The sequence below is a fragment of the Argopecten irradians genome, chromosome 5 (genome assembly GCF_041381155.1).
Source record: "Argopecten irradians isolate NY chromosome 5, Ai_NY, whole genome shotgun sequence".
NCBI lineage: Eukaryota > Metazoa > Mollusca > Bivalvia > Pectinida > Pectinidae > Argopecten > Argopecten irradians.
In genome coordinates this window covers 48,852,309-48,867,758 of record NC_091138.1, presented here as the reverse complement: position 1 = coordinate 48,867,758, position 15,450 = coordinate 48,852,309, and the positions used below count along the sequence as shown (strand labels likewise).

Below are 15,450 nucleotides of genomic sequence, written 5' to 3'. Positions count from 1 at the left end.
ATATATCATAAAATTATGTAATGTTCAAAATCTTCTGCTGGACTTTACGAATGATTGCACAAGTTCAAATACATGACAATTTACTTCAAAAGCCAAGTTTTCATTTCCGTAAAGTAAGGTAAGGTTGGGTAAGACGGCTGTCGATGTTTTGGTACCGTTTGGCTCTGGGTCTGGTTTGTCCTCCAGCTGCGTGTTTGGAGCACACGGATGATGCTATAGATATTTGGGTGGGAGAGTTCAACCTTCTTCTGGAGTTTTTTGTGCCATCCTCGGTGTTACATAGGTCTATGAGGTTGCTGGATGTCGCAAAGGCTATGATGAGGGAATGGTCACCATCGTCAAGTAGAAGGAATTCCTCTCCAGCAGTCGTCTGTGTTCACTTTCCCTAGAGATTGATGTCCTGGATGGTCTTTGGTAGTTGAGGAGTCTGGGTGCGTCTGGCGTTGTAGAGTAATGTCTTGCTAGATTGAAATGTTGGTAGGTGTTGGACAGTGGAGAGTGTATCGTTATTACAGTCGTGAGTTCGCAGTTTGGTAACCTCTTCTTCGTAAAATCCTGGGTATGGGATTCACCTCCTCCATGCAGCGGGTACAGATGTTCTCCATAATCTCCAGGGCCGTGATCTTGGCGTGGTCCTGAGGATGGTTGTGGGGGTGGTGGCCATTTCCTGTAGGGATGTTGTTGCGGGTACTCAATGTGGGGGGGGGGGGGGCAGTCGGGTATGGTGCATCTTCAGTAGGTGTGTTCTCCTCTGTTGTTCTTCACACAGTAGATTTAGCCATTATAAGCAATGTTCTGTCTTCCAAATTTATTTCTAAGAAATTTCACCTGAATCTGTGCGTTTGCCATGTTGTTGGTTGATGGGGAACTGTGATAGTCAAACCTCTCTGATGTCCTGATATACTTATAACATACAGCTTGGATGCTGGTCTGAACACTCCTAATCTTATTATCAAAATCTTAGATGTATTCACTTTTCATCCATTTTATGCCTTGATAATTAAAAAAGTCAGCTTATGTGACCATTTACAAAGACCTACATATACTGTATGCTAATTATTTAATTACTGATTCTTCACTCAAAAAAATCAAAACTATAAGACATCTCCTCATATATATTATAACTGCACAGTCTTCTATAGACTTAGATGATGAAAATGGTATATGATATGTATATATTGTATAAATAATGATGAAATTAGATAACTTTAAACATTGTGTAAAAACCAGGTAATGTGGAAGAACACAGGTATAATCCAGGTAATGTGGGAGATCACAGGTAAAATCCAGGTAAGGGATATGTGAAGCAGACTATAACTGCTGTCACAACATAACTGCCCTTATGTTATTATAAAAAAGTGGGAGAAACAAGAACACACCAATCACACATGCATTTGTCTTCTATTCATATATAAAGCCAAGCCAGTTAACTATCCTGTAGGGCTTCCAACCCAGCCCCATTAAGGCAAGACAAAAGAGCTATCCATATGGCTTGGTTATATACACGAGGTGTTCACTTTGACATAAATTAGCACTTATTCATGCATGAAGTCTCTCGGCTTCGGTACCGATGGCCGAAGCCGTCTGCATGTCCGAGCTGGATATTGCAAGGAAAATGTGCTATTTATTCACGATGTTTGTGATAAAAATCAAGAATAATCACTTCCAAAACCAACTAAAATAATGATGAACAATGATTTACTCACATAAGAACGACATGAATGTAGAAATATGGTACTGAAAATGTATCGGTCTAGCTAAGCATGATGGCAGCCATTTTGGGAGATAGTAACAGAGGAGTCGGAAATAGCTGATTTCCGGATTTTTTTTAATTGTTTTTTTCACACTATTTTTTTTTCTCCATTTTTTTATCTATAAAATAAATGAATAAAATGATAAAAGAAAATAATAAAAAAAAACATTAAAAACTATTTTTTTTTTTTTCTGCTTTTAAATACATTGTAATTTTGTAGCTAATTATGATATATAAGTGGTAGGCCTAAACAAATATTTGTTTTAGAAATTTTTAATCTTATTCATGAATAAAAACAGAAAGGTAAATAAAAAATAAATACATAATTGAAAAATAAAAGTGCCTAAAATATAATACATAATTAAAAGATGTATTAGATTATGTGATATATTATATATTTAATAATTTCCTATTATTTTGACTGTTTTTAGTACAACAAAACATGTTCCACAATATACATTGATACATGTATTTAATTGTTTCGAAAGGGGCGATTCAATTAAGAGACCAACTGTCATATGTGACCTATTTTTCAATCTCCTTTGGAAGGTCTCTTAAAACAATTTTGACTGTAGAGTAAAAGTTAAAAAAAACAACGAACTAGGTGTACTTTCATCTGTATATGAAAATTGTGCGTTGTAAAAAATTTTCAGGTGGACATGGAGAAGGTATTTTTAACAGCAAATGCAGAAGAAGTTGAACTTCTCCAGAAACAAAACGATAGCCTGAAATCTGTAATTAAGGAAATGAGGATGCAGATGGAAAATTTAGGCCAGGAACTTCCAGCTCCAACCTCGGACTCACCAGTACACATTGAAACCAAGGATAAAGGTTAGAACGAAGACAAAAGTAGTTTAAGGTCACATCAGATTAAGTCTCAGATAACATATTGTGATTGCCTTTGTCCATTGGCTGTCCTAAACAATTCACATTTTTTACTTCTGATCAAAATTTATTACATCCTCCAGAGCCAAAGGTGAACTAAAACTGTTCATTATATGGTTCTAACCCCCAAGGGCCCCGCAGCGAGACAAAAGGTTTTAAATTCACAAAAAAAACATTAAAAATCTTTTCAAGTTCCTGATATAGTAGACTCACCTGCTACCATGTTATAATGGTGCATACAAATGTAATAGAGAGCCAATAGATTTTTCTATTTTTGATCCAGGTAAATTTACAGTGGCGTTACAATAAGCGTACGTGTGACAGCCAGTCTAGTAAGTGGTTCGGTTGATTGGTAGCTAGTCAGGTTGCATGGTAGCTAGTCAGTTTGCTAACCACATTCAATAAGCTGTGTAAGCGTGGCTGTCATTGGCTGTTGCTTCAATGTATGGGGGAAGCTAAACAGTCAGAAATGTCTGTCGGTGATTACCAAGTATACATAAAATGATCGGCATCGTAAGCTTCATAATGTAAAAAGGTTACACAAATGCATTTTAATTACTTCATTTATAGACTCTGAATCAGCGCTAATCAGTGAAGTACTTATAGAAAGGCTACTGTTGTAGTGGAAAAGTCAGTCAGAGATTGTACGGAAAAGAAATCACCTGCTTCTGACTAATTATAACTTTACCGCAAGGTGTGGGAAACCAAATCAGGTACAATGTACGACCAACCATCGTGTCATGTCAAAATATATTCCGATAAAACACGGCTTTTACACATACCTGGATGTGAGTAGAGGATGCTATTCCAGCTGTAGGCGTCACCAGTATTTAATCAGATAGATGCATTTGAATCTAGTGTTGATAATTTCTTGGCTAAAATCAACGATATTTTGTAAACTACTGCCGCACATAATCTATTGTCAGCCGTAACAGTTACCTGATTTGTTTTCCATTCAAACAGACCTTGCAGCGGAAAAGTCAGTCAGAAGGTACAACAGTAGCTAGATTCGGCTGTGACATTACATGTAACATTACAATGGATATATTAGATCTAAACCCAACACATTAACAAACACGATGAAAAATTTGATCCATTGGAATGTTGGTAGATAAGCTACTGTATGAATATTCCCCGAAGTCGAGAGAAATGGCCAATAATCTATGAACAAATTATCCTCAAAACATTCACTTAATAAGTGAAACAAAATAACTTTATACAGTGATTGAATGTATACATTGTAAACAACTAAATAGTACACAACGTGAGCAAACACATTGTACAACAGAGTCGGGTTTGAACATCAAAGATCCGCCTACTTCTCAATGTTGTCGGCAATTTTGTCAGTCGGGGGACAATCAGTCGGGCTGCCGATGCTTCAGCCAATCAGTGCCTTCGTTACATGCCAAGTAAAATTTAATCTACTGCATCAGTTACCAGCCCACTAGATCAGCTACCAGCCAACCTGTCTATCGAGCGAATGAATGCAAACACGAAAACTTATTGTAACGGCGCTGTAAATAAACTAGGTAACACTTCATTGCAAAATGCTACAGGCCCAGTATCAAGTCTCTATAGGCCTTAGTTATTGCCAAGAAGTCCTCTAAATATTTTGGTTTATTGGATCCCTTTTACTGTGAATAAAGATCAAGTTCCCAATGCTAGGGGTCTAGGCCTCTTTTAGTTACTGACCAGAATTTCTTCAAAGATTTTAGCCTATTGACCCCTGTGACCTTGAATGAATGTCATGTAATATTTATTTGAACAAACTTGGTATCACTTTATCCCCGGATGTTACAGATTCAATATCAGATCTCAAGGCCTCTTAGATATTGAAAAGAAGTTGTTTCAAGAATTTAGCCTATCATTGATTTTAACAAACCTTTATCCCATTGGGTCTTGTTATTTACTTCAGATTATGTTGAAAATCTCCAAAAAGAAGTTCGCTCTTTGAGAAAGAAAACTAGAGATCTTGAGAATCTTGTGGAGGAAGGAAAGCGATATGGCAAGATACATGTACCGTTGCCCACAGCCACAGAAGAGGAGTTGATGTCAGAGGTCAAGGGTAACCCGAGTCTTCGGCAACACATCAGCTCTCTTAACGAAAACATTGGTAAGTTGTAACGACGTCACATCAGGTGTCTGAACAAAAACATTGGTAAATTGTACCGACATTACATCAGGTCTCTGAACAAAAACATTGGTAAGTTGTACCAACATTACATCAGCTCTCTGAACAAAAACATTGGGAAGTTGTACTGACATCACATCAGGTCTCTGAACAAAAACATTGGTAAGTTGTACTGACATCACATCAGGTCTCTGAACAAAAACATTGGGAAGTTGTACCTCTTAGCAGCAGTTATGGTCCAGTGATCCTGGACCAAATTTCACAAAAATTCCTTAAATTTAAGGAATTCACTTAACTTAAAATTCTCCATAGGAAATCATTTCAGATTTTAAGGAAGGCTTCTAAACTTCAGATCATTTCCTTAACTTCTGTAATACTTTCCTATGGAAAAATTTAAGTTAAGGGATTCCTTAAAGTTAAGGAATGTTTGTGAAACTTGGTCCAGGTGTCCTTCCCCCGGGAACTCTGGCTTTCCTGTCTAATTTGTGTATCAGTTATTCAATCTGTTTTGTATGTTTACAGGCGCGTTACGATCAGAAAAGGTAGAGCTATTAGCCCAAGTGAAAAAACAACAGGCCAGGATACAACACCTGGAGCGGTCTGTGGAACAGCTGTCAAAAGAGGTTGTTTGATACTGTATTCACCATATTAGTTCCTCTCCCCCTATAAGTGCCCCTCCTCTAAAAAAGAAGTTGAAGTTATACAAACACCCCCATCCCATAGATTAAACAATGTTTTACTACTATGTAGTGCTTAAAGATGCTCCATCACTGACAAACAGTATTTTTTCTCTATCAAAAACAGGAGCAGACAATTAAGAAGTTTTCTTCGGTCACAAAATTTACTCACTTTACACCATTACCAACATTTAAAAGTTTGAGCTTCTAATTTTAGTTCAAGATAAAAATATTAGAAATAATTACTTGCATCCCGAAAAAATTCTGTGGCACTATCTCCTATATGGAATAAAGTACTGATTGCGCATGCACCAAGAGCAAAATAAATTATTTTATATTATTTTTAGCTCACCTGGCCCGAAGAGTTCTGGATGGATTGTAACCAGATTTGGCCACAAACATCCTTGGGGGAAGGGGAACAGAACCTGTTTAAATTTTGGCTCTGACCCCCTGGGGCAGGAGGGGTGGGGCCCAATAGGGGAAATAGAGGTAAATCCTATAAATCGCTACTTATCCTAGAATTCTGCATGGATTGTAACCAAATTTTACTACAAACATCCTGGGGGGAAGGGGAACAGAACTTGTATAAATTTTGGCTCTTGACAGCCTAGGCAGGAGGGGCGGGGCCCAGTAGGGGAATTAGAGGTAAATCCTATAAATCGCTACTTGTCCTAGAGTTCTGCATGGATTGTAACCAGATTTGGCCACAAACATCATTGGGGGAAGGGGAACAGAACCTGTTTAAATTTTGGCTCTGACCCCCTGGGGCAGAAGGGGCGGGGCCCAATAGGGGAATTAGAGGTAAATATTTGAATTCCTTAAGAAAAGAAACAATGAACCTGTTTTCAGAACATTACTTGGCATTACAAACCAGGTGAGCGATACAGGCCCTCTTAATTAGACATTTATATACACAATTAAACATCAACTATTGTTCAAATGACGAGGATCGTTTATGCTCTGTCGGCGGTGGAGCATCTTTAAACAATGTTTTACAACTGTGTAGTGCTTAGACCATTAGTATTGTTGAATTACAGTATTCTGTGTTTTCTAAGTGACTGGTATCTGATTTGACAATATTGCTCCCCACAGCCTCGTCAGAAGCAGGTTGAGGTGGACCAGCTGAGATACGACCTGAGTGCCCGCGAGAGGCGGAATCAGGCAGAGATAGCCAGCATGAGACAGAGAGTATCTGACCTGGAGATGCAGCTGGCCGAGGCTAGAAAGGAGAGTGACGAGTATTACAGGTGTAACTTAGAGCGGAATATGGAAGTCACGGGACTACGACAAGAGGTACTGTAAAGTTGATACATTTTGCGATTTACTGATAGGATATTTTTTTGGTGGGGGCTTATTTTCACAAATCATATCTACAGCCTTTGAAATCATCATTCACATGACAGGCTCTGATATGGTAAACTATGGTTTTGATAAATTTGTGAGATATTAATTCCCGTGAATTTTAATTTAAATCTAAATTGCAAAGATTGGGAAAATAAATTCCACACCAAAGAAAATTTACAGTTCATTGTATTTATTACATTGTGTTTGAGACTCCATTTTTTTCTCCGGGTACTCGTGCTTTCCTCCACCAACAAACAGCATACATGCAGTTGATAGCATAACAATGCCATTTAGAAACTACCTAAGATATATGATATTAATTTATAATGTGATATTATAATGCTCTAATTTTCAGATTTCTGCGCTGAAACTGGAGATGGCTGACAAGAGACCCACTGTAAACTTTGGTGCTCAGGTACATACATTGTCAATGATGTATATATACTGCCATCTTAAATCCAAATTTTGTGGTGTATCATTTACAACCTTTTTCCCTATGAAATAGCTTTTATGTACTTTAAGTTTACTAACATAATTTGAATTTGGTATAATATTCTTTACTGAAAGTCATTTCTTTGATGAAAAAACAATCATATGAATAACCATCAACTCAAAAATATTCAATAACATACTGTATAAATTTACAATTTATTACATAACTGACCTATTTAGCCATTTCATATGGCCTAATAGCCATCAATTCTGCATCATAAAAAAGTCAAAAACCAATATTCCTTCTTAACACATTACCGAGTTACCTCCCTTTCGAATACGTACAGTATTGATTTTGATGTCATTACTAATTTTGTGAGCAAAATTCAAGTTATTTTCTCCGAAAAGTATGACATTGATGTTACACTCGCAAATTAACACATGACATCATAATCAATACCTTCCCACAATTACGGAATATATGTAATAGGTATTTCCATCATGAAATGATATGTACTAAAGTATTTCACATGGTATACGTATTGGATTATAATACAAAGACATAAAAATTTTCTTTGTAAATAATCTGTCAGTAAATGTAATGATCTCGACCCTGACTTTCCTTATAGGAGTTAATGATACAACAGCTGGAAGACGAGCTTTCACGGTTGCGACAGCAGGCCCCAGAACCCGAGGGATCTGTTAACCTTAGCCAGAAAGGTCACAGCAAGGGCTCCGCAGCAGATCTACACAATAAGCTCAAGATAGCAGCAAAACACATAGCTCAGTTAGCTAAAGAGAAACAACAACTCATTGAAATGGGAAATCGACTGAGAGCTGACCTAAAAAAAGCAGGTAATTATAAGACAATAAATATTGGTCATGAATTAAAGCTATTCTTCACAAACATTTCATATTTAGCTCACCTAGTCCGAAGGACCAAGGTGAACTGATGCAATACCGTATCTGGCATCTATCAACAATTCACAAAATTGACTTCTTAAAAACTACTTGCCAGAATATGATCAAATTTGGCCGATAACATCCATATGGGAAATCAATGGTCTTTTTCTCAGTATTTCAAAAAATTAAAATAAAAGTATAACTCATACTACAAGTTTCCATCACATCAGGTTATGACTTTGAATGTTATATTTGTTTGATTGACAGGTATGAACCCGTCCCATGGCCCCCCTAAGTCTGCCTCTCTGGCCAGTCACCAGGGAGTTATGTCTCAGGAGATGCTCAGTAGACTTGGACAGTTGGAGAGGTTACAGTATCAACTAACAAGACAAGTATGTTGGATAGGCTGATCAGGCTATTTTGTACTGTATAGTTGTTAATATTTGCAGGGTTTTAATTTCGTTAAATTCCCTGATTCATACCTCGTGGAATTTTTCAAAAGTTATGGATTTTATTACATATATATATATATCACACCCTGTCACATAAATTACACTTTCAAAGGCTACAGGATGTTTCGTGAAAAACGAATCACATGAATTAGATTAAAGCAACAAATCTTGCAATTTTACATGCAAAATTTACCAACCACATTGTTTATAGTATGTGGGAATGAGTGATGGGGATACCAACCACATTGTTTATAGTATGTGGGAATGAGTGATGGGGATACCAACCACATTGTTTATAGTATGTGGGAATGAGTGATGGGATACCACCACATTGTTTATAGTATGTGGGAATGAGTGATGGGGATACCAACCACATTGTTTATAGTATGTGGGAATGAGTGATGGGGATACCACCACATTGTTTATAGTATGTGGGAATGAGTGATGGGGAATGTTTATAGTATGTGGGAATGGGATGGGATACCACCACATTGTTTATAGTATGTGGGAATGAGTGATGGGGATACCACCACATTGTTTATAGTATGTGGGAATGAGTGATGGGGATACCACCACATTGTTTATAGTATGTGGGAATGAGTGATGGGGATACCACCACATTGTTTATAGTATGTGGGAATGAGTGATGGGGATACCAACCACATTGTTTATAGTATGTGGGAATGAGTGATGGGGATACCAACCACATTGTTTATAGTATGTGGGAATGAGTGATGGGGATACCACCACATTGTTTATATGTGGGAAAGTGATGTATGTGGTATGTGGAATGAGTGATGGGGATACCACCACATTGTTTATAGTATGTGGGAATGAGTGATGGGGATACCACCACATTGTTTATAGTATGTGGGAATGAGTGATGGGGATACCACCACATTGTTTATAGTATGTGGGAATGAGTGATGGGGATACCACCACATGTTTATAGTATGTGGATGAGTGATGGGATTGTTTATAGTATGTGGGATGAGTGATGGGGATACCACCACATTGTTTATAGTATGTGGGAATGAGTGATGGGGATACCACCACATTGTTTATAGTATGTGGGAATGAGTGATGGGGATACCACCACATTGTTTATAGTATGTGGGAATGAGTGATGGGGATACCACCACATTGTTTATAGTATGTGGGAATGAGTGATGGGGATACCACCACATTGTTTATAGTATGTGGGAATGAGTGATGGGGATACCACCACATTGTTTATAGTATGTGGGAATGAGTGATGATGGGGATACCACCACATTGTTTATAGTATGTGGGAATGAGTGATGGGGATACCAAAGGTCTCAAAATGTGATCAAACTCGAGGGTTGCCATGGGTTTTATCATAATTTGTAAATCTGAATATGAATTATCTCTAGCTTTTATACCAAATCACATTATTATTTATATGAGAACTTATTTGTTAAAAAAAAAAAATTTCTACTCATGTGTAAAGCTTTTTTGTCACCAAAACTCTTGTAAAACTAAGTGGATAAGAAGGATGGGGATATTCTACCAGTGCGATAATACCAGCCTAGTTTTTGAAATTGACGTTTACTTAAAATTTTATTGAGAAATCAGCCTTTTTGTTGAAACAGTGACATCACGAGGATGTATTGCATGGGTAGCCATGTAATACAGCCTCAGACGACACGAGTGTATTGCCTTGGATATTCATGGTGTATTAATTTTTTCAGCAACTACAGTACGCCCAAAAGTTTCCAACACCAAAACCTGAGGAGAGAGATTATATTGATTCTGAAGTAGATGAACGACCTCCATCTATACTCAAGAAGTCCATAGGTACACACTCATGATCAGTAACCTGGTTTATTTATACACAGGCCATTACGATGGAAGTCTTGAGGGGTCATTCCAACATTTTAGCCTTTCACCTCCCAGTTATATATAAGAATATCAGTTTGTTTGAGGCCTCAATTTCAATTGTCCGAGCATAAAGACTAAAACTAACACAACTCTATAGGTTTGCACTTTACTTTGCAATAATTTCGCTATATAAAGCACCTTTTCATTTTTTTCAATTTTTTAAACGCCCTGTGTGTTTATTGGATCGAATACGGTATTAGAATTTAGGGTTGTGAAAATGAAAAGCTTTTAAGTTTTAATTCCATCATTGTATATTAACAAGTTAGCTCCCTTGCGAGGAGGTATCTGTTGTGCGACATTATTTTGTGAACGAAACTCACAAGGGTTTCTCTGAAAAGTGACGTTACACTCTTAAACACATAAAATTACAATCAATACCTAAAGACAGATAACTTTGTGATACAGAATACCCAGACAGAGAAGGAAGAGAGCATAAAATAGTCATTTTCTATAAAGAAATCAATATTAATCATTTAATTCTTAAGCTTTGCAAATATATACTAAATAATGACAACAGGTAAACTGTACCAATTTGTAACTGTTAAATTCTTTGTTTATCTTCAACTGAATATTGATCACTCTGACCTACAGATTTTGCCGAGACTGACGATATCATAGACACACGAGCAAGTTTCGAAACAGCGTACTCAGGCCGGTCAGGAGACTCGTCCAGGGCGCCGTCCTATAAAGGCAACACGTCTCAGTCCAAGGAACAGTTCCTGATGAGCATGTCCTCGGTCGGAGGCGAATCTCTTCAAGAAATCTGGAAAATGGTGGAGGAGAGACCAGGCCTTAGTCCATTTACACCTCGGTACCTCGATAAAAACGGTAGGCTCCAAGACAACTTAAGTTTTGACTAATTTGTTATTGCTTTTTATCAGAAAGTGCTGAAGGTTTTTTTTCTGCAACTTCATATCAGTATTTATAGGATATACTGAGGGTTCTGTTTTTTAGGTCACCTGAGACGAAGTCTCAAGTGACCTATTCTAATCGCCTTTTGTCCATCGTCGTGCGTCGTCCGTCGTGCGTCGTATGTCCGTAAACAATTTACATTTTCGTCTTCTTCTCTAAAACTGCTGAAGCAATTTCAATGAAATTTTGCACAAACATTCTAAGGCATAAGGCCAATCAAAATTGTGAATTATATGGTCCCACCCCCAGGGGGCTGCGGGAGGGGCCAAAAGGGATAAAATTGAGTAAAATTTCAAAAATCTTCTTCTCTACTCACAGATGTGGTAGAATCAAATACTCTTCATAGATAAAAAGGTCTTAAGGTCCTTTAAAAAAAATTGTGAATAATATGACCCTTGGGTCTCTAGTTTCCCCCTGGGGAGGGGGTTAAGTTTACTATAGTTTATATTGGGAAAACACATTTTTGCTTATTATTTGGTCATTTGTGATAGGAAATGAGTCCCATGTTGTCCGAAATGTATCAGTATGTAGAATGGGTCATTTAATCCTAGTTAAAAAATTTTCTATTGACTGACCCCTACCCCACCAGGGCCTTTTAAGGGGCGGGGCTGAAGGGGGACCACATAGGCTACACCTTCATACAAATCTTCTTCCTGAAACTTCTTGTCCTGGTAGTATCAAACCTACTCTATACTCCTTAGAATAGGTCTTATGGTCCAAACCAAAAATTCCCTTAAATTATATGACCCTGGGTGTTCTCACGTTTCCGTCAGGGTGAGGGGGTTCAAGTTAACTATCGATATATATTGGGAAACACATTAATGCGCTTTAGTTGCTCACCTTATATTGGAGGCCGTAGTCTCAACTATGGATAAGGCAAAATAGTCTGCTATCTCATGTATTACTTTTACATATCCACATTGGTACTGGCCGACCCCCTCGGGGCAGAGGGGTGGGGCTAAAAAAGGGTCAAATAGGCTAAAACTTCAAAAATCTTCTTCTGAAATTCTGGAAATGGTAGAAACAAATACTTTTCATAAATGGAAAGGTCTTAAGGTCCTTTACAAAAGTTGTGAATTATATGACCCTGGGGTCTCACGTTTCCCCCTGGGGAGGGGGTCAAGTTTACCATAGTTTATATAGGGAAAACACATTTATGAGCATTTGTTGCTCAATTTTCATTGGAAACGAGTCAAACTTGGTTAGAATTAAAAGTCTGAGATAGCATTTTAATATCATATCCATATTGGTCCAGGCCGACCCCCTCGGAGCAGAGGGGCGGGGCCAAAAAAGGTCATATAGGCTAAAACTTCAAAAATCTTCTTCTAAAATTCTGGAAATGGTATAATCAAATACACTTTATAGATGAAAAGGTCTTAAAGTTTGTTTATAAAAAATTGTAAATTACATGACCCTGGGGTCTCCTGTTTCCCCTTGGGGAGGGGGTCAAGTTTACTATAGTTTATATAGGAAAAACACATTAATGAGCATTATTTGCTCAATTTTCATAGGAAATGTGTCAAACTTGGTTAGAATTATTAGCCTGAGATAGCATTTTAATATCATATCCACATGGGTCCTGGCCGACCCCCTGGGGGCAGAGGGCGGGGCAAAAAAAAGGGTCAAATAGGCTAAAACTTCAAAAATCTTCTAAAATTCTGGATACAGTAGAATCAAATAATTATAGATGGAAAGGTCTTAAGGTGTGTTTATAAAAATTGTGAATTATATGAGCTTTGGGTCTCACATTACCCCCTGGGGAGGGGTCAAGTTTACTTTAGTTTATATAGGAAAAACATATTTGTGAACATTATTTGCCCAATCTTTGTAGGAAATTAGTCAAACTTGATAAGAATTATTAGCCGAAGATATAGCATTTTAACATTCATATCTGTTCTCGATGACCCCTTGGGGGACCAGAGGGGCAGGACCAAAAAAGGGTCAAAATGATGAAAATTTCAAAAAATACCTCTAAGTTCACAGGTTTGATGGAAGCAAATACTCTTCATAGTCTAAAGAGTCAAATTTATAAATCACTGACCAACTTCAAGGCCCAGCATATAGTGTTTATATGTCTTTAATTTGTTTCATTATTTGTTTCATTATATATTCTAACTCAGGTGACCGTTAAGGCCCATGGGCCCTCTTGTTGAATGATACGAGCACTTTCACAGAAGGTCCCAAATGGTCAGTTTCGACGCAATTTCACCTGTATATAAAGACCACCTTTCTATAGGGACCATTTTTTCTTGGTCTGTATAGACAGGTTTGAATGTATATTCATACTTAAATGGAAATCGTGTTTACTACCAATGTTATCTTGGTCCTGCCGAATTGATTACGGTCTGTACCAACATAAAAGTCATCCTCGATACTCCATGGGTTACTATCACTGTTGTTATATCCACCCCTGGACTATCCATATTAGATATGAAGACAGTTCAGAAGAAAAAAATGACCGATTACAGGTCTGCACAGAACGACACCCAACTTAAAAGCAACACAGTCAACCAGTGTACTGTTATATAATTTTTTTGATGTATGTACATCAAAGGCTCAAAAACCTGTAGGCTGTGTCTTCTGTTGTCTCCAGTTTTACTATGAGATAGCTATAGTCCTGGGGTGGATATAATGTCAAAGATAGTAACCCCTGGAATATCCAGAATGCATGAAAGTCAACTTTAATACTCATTAGAATGCTTTTTATCTTTACAGGTGAATATCCAACCAGTAATATTAACAGATCAAGTTTGGATGATTCCGGGGAGCTTGTTCTGAAAGGGAAAAAACCTAACATGGAAATACGAAGTAAATTAGACTCTAGACTATCAGAAAAGGCTGCCGGAAAGAAAGGTGCTGTGAAACATTTACGGAAACCGAAAATCCGCAACTACAACGAGAAAGGAGTACGATGACATTAAATATAGAGACAGACTGCTGTAAAGGACTGAACATATATACTCCAAATAAAATTAGTGTAGTTCAGGGTAGTCAGCTTTACGTAATGACTACATATACTTCTAAGGGAAGCTAATAGGGAGAATCTGCATCTGAAACGATGTATAAACCAACTTTCTTTCATGTGTGATTTACTTTAACGATCCAAGAAAGTTTATCTCCCTTAATCAATATCTCCATCATATAGATCGATGTGACTTTTCATTCATCTTTCAACACATGAATGTTAATCCTCGTGAACTGGGTATGAAATGTAAATTGCGAAATGTAGTAGCTGCGAAAGAAAATTTGCTTACAGTTTATAATACAATGTCTAGACTACATTGGTCAATATTTATGGGTAGACCCAGCATCTAGAACAGAATGTACCAAAGGCTACACAATGGTAAATGTTGGTATGGAACAAATGTGTGTGCTGATATATGACGTCACAATGGCAAAGACACATTTTAATATACTGAAATGTGTGCATACTGATAATATGATTGCAAATATTTATTTATCTATTTGTTTGTGTTTAATTATTGGTACGGTCCCTTTTAAAGGCCCACTCTCCTTTCCAGAGCAAAAATTAAAGTTTCTTTAAAGATTAATAACAAAACAAAATATATTTCGATGGCATAAGAATGAGGTTACAACACCAAACGATAAAGAATTTCCTGTCTTTTATACAATTGGAGATTACATTTCCGCTGTTTGCCGTCTGGCGCAGTGATATCCAATCATTTCGCGCGGCATTTAGAGACGACGGCGCAAAAAACGACCCGCGTTATGAAAAATATACATTAGATTTATTCTAATTTAACGTTTGAAGGTGATGTTAAGTGTGTTAGTAAAAGTTTAGTTAATAAACTTCTGCGGACTGGTCTACAACATTTATGTCGTTGTACATATTTTTAAAATTTAACAGCTTTCGGAAAGCTAGTGGTCAGCCTAAGCCTTAAGTACAAGCCAGGTTTAGCAGGTGGAGGAAAGTCTGAAGACCCCGAGAAAAAACACCAACTGTCAGTCAGTACCTGGCAACTGTCCCACGTGGGATTCAAACTCACAACCCAGAGGTGTAGGCCGAGGTTGTGGTAATATAACATATAAACACTCTGC

At 37.4% G+C, this 15,450-nt stretch overlaps 1 protein-coding gene across 2 annotated transcripts in view; it reads left to right on the top strand.

The window, feature by feature from the left end:
• Window positions 1-14,774, top strand: part of LOC138324113 (coiled-coil domain-containing protein 57-like) — a 42,569-nt gene extending 27,795 nt beyond the window's left edge. The window contains exons 13-22 of one of the 2 annotated variants that reach the window (XM_069269188.1): window positions 2,407-2,584; window positions 4,554-4,751; window positions 5,292-5,392; window positions 6,539-6,739; window positions 7,146-7,205; window positions 7,852-8,077; window positions 8,393-8,517; window positions 10,290-10,395; window positions 11,071-11,307; window positions 14,107-14,774. In XM_069269188.1, the coding sequence (XP_069125289.1) occupies window positions 2,407-2,584; window positions 4,554-4,751; window positions 5,292-5,392; window positions 6,539-6,739; window positions 7,146-7,205; window positions 7,852-8,077; window positions 8,393-8,517; window positions 10,290-10,395; window positions 11,071-11,307; window positions 14,107-14,306 (1,632 nt within the window). In that variant the 3' untranslated portion in view covers window positions 14,307-14,774. The remainder of the gene's footprint in view (window positions 1-2,406; window positions 2,585-4,553; window positions 4,752-5,291; window positions 5,393-6,538; window positions 6,740-7,145; window positions 7,206-7,851; window positions 8,078-8,392; window positions 8,518-10,289; window positions 10,396-11,070; window positions 11,308-14,106) is intronic. The other variant, XM_069269189.1, reaches the window with a different exon arrangement.
• Window positions 14,775-15,450: the final 676 nt, after the last annotated feature.